This window comes from Canis lupus, chromosome 15 (genome assembly GCF_011100685.1).
Source record: "Canis lupus familiaris isolate Mischka breed German Shepherd chromosome 15, alternate assembly UU_Cfam_GSD_1.0, whole genome shotgun sequence".
In the NCBI taxonomy this organism is placed as follows: domain Eukaryota; kingdom Metazoa; phylum Chordata; class Mammalia; order Carnivora; family Canidae; genus Canis; species Canis lupus.
This window is the reverse complement of record NC_049236.1, coordinates 31,966,216-31,971,391: the sequence shown is the minus strand read 5'-3', so window position 1 is coordinate 31,971,391 and position 5,176 is coordinate 31,966,216. Positions and strand designations below refer to the sequence as shown.

The following is a 5,176-nucleotide window of genomic DNA, read 5'->3' as shown; positions in this document are numbered from 1 at the left end:
GGCAACAAATGTTATGTCGTTCTAAGTAAGTTTGTGGGAATTTGTTACACAGCCGTAGAAAACTAATACTACATGTTCAAGCACAGTAAGTGTGTTATATGTTAATGTTGAAGTAGAACACTTCATCTTACAGTCTTTAAAGAATATGGGCCAATTAAATGGTGTCCTAAGGAATTCTTTAATTGCATTTTTGAAAGTTGTGTTTAACACACTCTGGTGGTAATTTTCTCAGGTGATTTACCAGTCATGAACAATTTGAATTACCGTGCTAATCTACTAGGGAAAAAAAAAACCTAAAAATCATAAATCATAATTTTCTGCTTCTCTTAAAAAGACGAAGGATGGAGCAAGAACAATACCACGTCAGTGTTCTTTAGTAAGGAGAATTAACATGAACTGTGCGGGTCATCATGGAAAAATTGTACAAAACCAATGTCCTTAATTATCTGTGAGTTCATCTTTTTTATTTTTTTAATTTTATTTTTAATTTTTTTAAGATTTATTCATTCACAGGAAACACAGAGAGAGGCAGAGACATAGGTAGAGGGAGAAGCAGGCTCTCCATGGAGCCCGATGCAGGACTCTATCCCAGGACCCCAGGATCACGCCCTGAGCCAAAGGCAGATGCTCAACCACTGAGCCACCCAGGCGCCCCAACCTTTTTTTAACACAAAGAAGAAATTCATGAGAATTCTACTACAGTAACACGGTCAATTTCTAAAGTTCCCAATTAAAGCCCAATATGTATACTACTTATGTCCTCAGAAAAATAAATCTGGAGTATCAGCATTCCAATCTGAATTAAGCAGAATAAGGGTATAGTAACTGCCAACTGTGTGATTCTACATCCAAGAAGGGACACTGGGGGCTAAAAGTGTCAGCATTCTGCACTTGGAGTCAAGCAGCAAACCACAGAGCAAACAAAATTGAATGAAGCCTGTGGAGTCTCCAGGTTTCACAACAAGGGTTGAAGTCCTGATCCAAAAAACCCCACATTGTTCTCAATTTTCAACCAGGAAGGCGCAAATGACCTTTGTAGGCTTCAGGGCTTCCCCACATTTCTTTCTCTGTCATATACTGGAGGCTTGTATAGACTCAGGATCCCAGTGGGCAATGTTCCAGTTTCCACTATTCCACTCACCCCAGGAAAGCAATAAAGGGATATACTCTGGGATGGTTTTCTCTAAGATCAAGCTTGGTAGCATTTTCACGATGTTTCTAAAAGGTGGGCCAAGAAAAGGGCATGGCATCACTCACAGGGTTAGTTATCTTTACATACACTGTATCAACTTCTTTAAAAGTCCTAAAGTATTGAAGTGTGACAATGGCCATAGCTAACAGCCACTGTGCGCTCATGGGTACCTGCACCAGCTGCTATAATGAAGTACCTTACGAAACCTTTAACACAACTATGGAATAGGTATCATAACCATAGTCTCCGTTCGGGTTAGGAACACAAGGTTTACAGAGGTTAATCATTGCTGAATTGAACTTGAAGCACATTCTCTTGAACAGATTTCATTTTTTTTGGAGCAGTTTTAGGTTCACATTAAAATTGAGTAGAGTAGCCATATCCAGTCCCATATTTGGGATTTCCCATATACTCTCTCGTCCCACTCATGGAGGGCTTCTTCCCTTGTGGATAACCCCTACCAGGAAGGTACTGTCCTTTCAACTGATGAACTTCCATTGACTCATCATCATCACCCAAAGTCTACAGCTCACATTAGGGTTCAGTCTCGATATTGTACATTCTATGGATTGAGATGGAAGCATAATGACATATGTCCACCACTATTATGGTATCATTCAGAGTAGGTTCATGCTAATGTAAATCAAAGCCCATATTCTTCACCGCAATGTTATAAAGGCTCCCAGAGTATGTGCCATCTGGTAGACAAAGGGACATCCGAAAAGAGGCCATTGGCATATTTGTATTCCCAAGAATAACCACCACCACCCTCAGACATCCTGGGATGATTTATTTAAGCAGTGGACATTTGCATGCCATAGCGTAATTACTAAAGTGTTTTCCCATAGGATTTCGTGTCCGCATCCCAAAAGTCCTATTTAAGGGTGAATGGGCAGTCCAGCGCAGCCATATGGTTAAGAATTTGGGGTTGGGGGCCAAACTGCCTGAGGTTTAAATACTGGCCCCAGGGCACCTGGGTGGCTCAGTGGTGGAGCATCTGCCTTTGGCTCAGGGGTGGTCCGGGGATCCTGGGATCCAGTCCCCCATTGGGTTCCCCATGCGGAGCCTGCTTCTCTCTCTGCCTATGTCTCTGCCTTTCTCTGTGTGTCTCTCATGAATAAATAAATAAAATCTTTAATAAATGAGTGAATGAATGAATACTGGCCGCAAAGCTCCTCATCCCGACCACCTCGGGTAAACTAACTTCTGGATTCCCTGAGCTGGGGGGCGCGGTGGCGATGCCAAGCTCACAGAGCCCGCGGGCCTAAGGACTGTGTGCCCGGGGCCCCCGGGGAGCCAGCACGGCTAGCAGGGTGTGCGCTCGCGTTTCACGAACGAGGTGCTGCAACTGCCAGGCGCTAGGGGAGTGTGCACGGCCCCCAAGGTACGAGTGGGGCCCAGTTTCCTGACACCAGGCACTTTCCCCTCTAGGCCTTCCACCTCCCCAAGTGTAGGATGCATGTTTTGCAATGTACAAGGTAGGTCCCCCACCCCGAACCCCACACCCCGCTGCCAAGAGGTTCAACTCTAGGCCCAGGTGCCTCATCCCCGCACCCCCAGGTGGTGCGCAGGTTTCACATGAACCGGCCCCGAGCGTCCTCGGAGTTGGGGAGCACTGCCCCCAGCCTCGGGCCCCGTCGCCCCCTTTCAAATCCTGCGTCACAAGCCCCCTGCGAACCCTCGCGCGGCACCTGGTTCCACCCGAACCGCCCCCCGTCGCCCAAGGAGAACGACCTGGACCCCGATTGGCTGTCGCCCCGGGCAACCAAGGACGCGGTGGGCACGCGGGGCCTCCGGCCACTATTTAAAGGCCGCGCCGCCCGCGCCCGCTCAGTCCCGCCGGGTCCCGGGCCCGACGGGGAAGCGCCTGGGTGGGGAGGGAGCCGCCAGGTACGCGCACCCCGGCCTGCCCGGCTCCCAGGCTCCCGGCGCCTCCGCCGAGGCGGGCGTGGGGGGCCCCGGGAGCGGGTGTCCCCGTGCGTCGCCCACCACCACCTTCGTCCCCCCCTCCCTCCCCAGCCTTACCCAGCCCCAGCCCACCTGGGCCGGACCGCTCGGGGGCGCAGGACGAGAGACTGCGGAGCAAGCGCGAGCGAGCGAGCGAGCGGAGCGGACGGAGACCGGCACGTGCTGCCGCCGCGCAGGCGGACGAGGCTCTGCACACCCGAGGCTCTGCACACCCTCGGCTCGGGCCAAACGACCGCAGCTTCCGGGGCGCTTCCGCTTCCACCTCCCCGAGCTCCGTGAGCGATGACCCAGACCCTCTACACACGGGAGGAGCCTCGTAACCTGGGCGGCGGCTGGGCGCCCCCCGCCCCGTTGCGCACCTGGTCCACCTGCCACCGAAGGCGCAGGGGCGCCCCGATTTACAAGCGGCGCCGCCGCTACGGCCCCAAGTCTGAGTATGAGCCCCCCTGGAAACAGCCGAAGCAGCAGCACGGCCCGGGCCCGTGGTTCCAGCCACCCCGACGGCCCTACTGGGCCGTGTCCCCTAACGGGGGGCGCCGCGGGGGGCCCTGGCGCCCGCCCCCCGGGGGCTTCTGGCGGCGGCCCGGCCGCGTGCAAGTGATCCGGGTGTACGGCCTGCACCCCGTCTGCCTGTGCTGCTGCTCGTGCTGGCGCGGGCCCTGGAAGCGCGGCTGGGCGCGGCCCCCGGGCAGGAGGAAGCGCTGGGGCCGCCGGGGTCGAGGCCCGCGCCGCCCGCCTCGCCGCCCCTCCCCGCCGCGCCCGCCCGCCGCGCTGAGCACCCTGCTCCGGCCCGTCAACCTGTACGGGTGGCGCGCGCCGGGCATGCGGGCGCCGCGCAACACCACGCAGTTCATCATGAACCAGATCTACGAGGACATGCGGCAGGAGGAGCTGGAGCGCCAGCAGGAGGCGCTGCGGAGGCAGCAGGCCGCCCCCGGGGGCTCCTCCCAGAGCGACGAGGCCCCCCGCGGCGAGGAGGGGGAGGGGGAGGAGGAGGACCGGGAGGAGGAGGAGGACCGGGAGGAGGAGGAGGAGGAGGAGGACGCCGGCCCGTGGGGCGCTCCGTACGGCGGCGTGCAGGACCCGTCGCTCGTCTTCAGTCCCGACCCCGACCGGGAGCTCGGGTCTCCCGCCGCACCGCTGGGGCAGGAGGAGCAGGGGGAGGAGGGGGAGGAGTGCGAGTGCGAGTGTGACAACGAGGAGTGTGATGGGAAGGAGGAGGAGAGCCAGGAGGAGGAGGAGGAGGAAGAGGCCTCAGATGATGAAGAGGAGGAGGTCGAAGAGGCTGACTGTGTGGAGGAGGGGGAGGAGGAGCAGGAGGAGGAGGAGGGGGAGGAGGGGGAGGAGGACCAGGAGGAGGAGGAGGAGGATCAGGAGGAGGAGGAGGAGACAGAAGAGGAGGCCGTGGAGGAGGAGGAGCCGAGAGAGGAAGAGAACCATTTACCTCTGCAAATGCCTTTGTCGTTCCTAGTGGGGCCCGAGGAAGAGAGAGAGAACTTTCTAAACTGTGCTTATTTAAGCCCCAAGCAGATCATTCCTAGAGTGGCCCAGGAAGCCCTCCTCGTGGTTGAGACATTAACTGTTAGCAGGAAAAGGATTGAGGATGGGATGGAACTGATGTGAGGCTAAAATGGAATAGCCACTTATTGAAAACCAGTTCCAAAAAAAAAAAAAAAAAAGAGTTCCATTAATAAACATACCAGTGGAAACCCCTTCTTTGGCCATCATAAAATGTTCAGAAACTGGTGTGTTTGTGTATGAGTATGGGTGGGGGAGGGGCAGCTTTCAAATATAATTTAATCGGAAATGATTAAAGGCCAAATATTTTATTACTGCAGTTTGAATGGTTTCATTTGGTGTTTTCCTCTCTAGACACAAGATTTTTTTTTCAATTCTGGCAATTTTTTTTTTTTTTTAAGTTCTGGCAATGCTGGAAGGTTTTTCTAGGGTGCTTTTTTGTTTTGGTTTTGGTTTTGTTTCTTTGGTAACAGATTTATTCAACTGTCAAGTAGACAG

The 5,176-nt window shown here is 54.3% G+C and overlaps 1 protein-coding gene across 1 annotated transcript; it reads left to right on the top strand.

Moving 5' to 3' along the window:
• Positions 1-2,950: 2,950 nt before the first annotated feature.
• On the top strand, positions 2,951-4,892 carry CCER1 (coiled-coil glutamate rich protein 1). The gene is made up of 3 exons (XM_038559168.1): positions 2,951-3,082; positions 3,212-4,120; positions 4,493-4,892. Exons 2-3 carry the CDS (start codon positions 3,443-3,445, stop codon positions 4,781-4,783), a joined length of 969 nt encoding a protein of 322 aa, XP_038415096.1. The 5' UTR covers positions 2,951-3,082; positions 3,212-3,442; the 3' UTR covers positions 4,784-4,892.
• Positions 4,893-5,176: the final 284 nt, after the last annotated feature.

What these genes read in the sequence shown, in the direction of transcription:
- CCER1 (XM_038559168.1), top strand. Translation starts at nt 3,443, where the DNA reads ATGACCCAGACCCTCTACACACGGGAGGAGCCTCGTAACCTGGGCGGC. An exon ending in GCTCCTCCCAGAGCGACGAG is followed by an intron (nt 4,121 to 4,492) that starts GCCCCCCGCGGC and finishes GAGGAGGAGGGG; the next exon opens with GAGGAGGGGGAGGAGGACCA.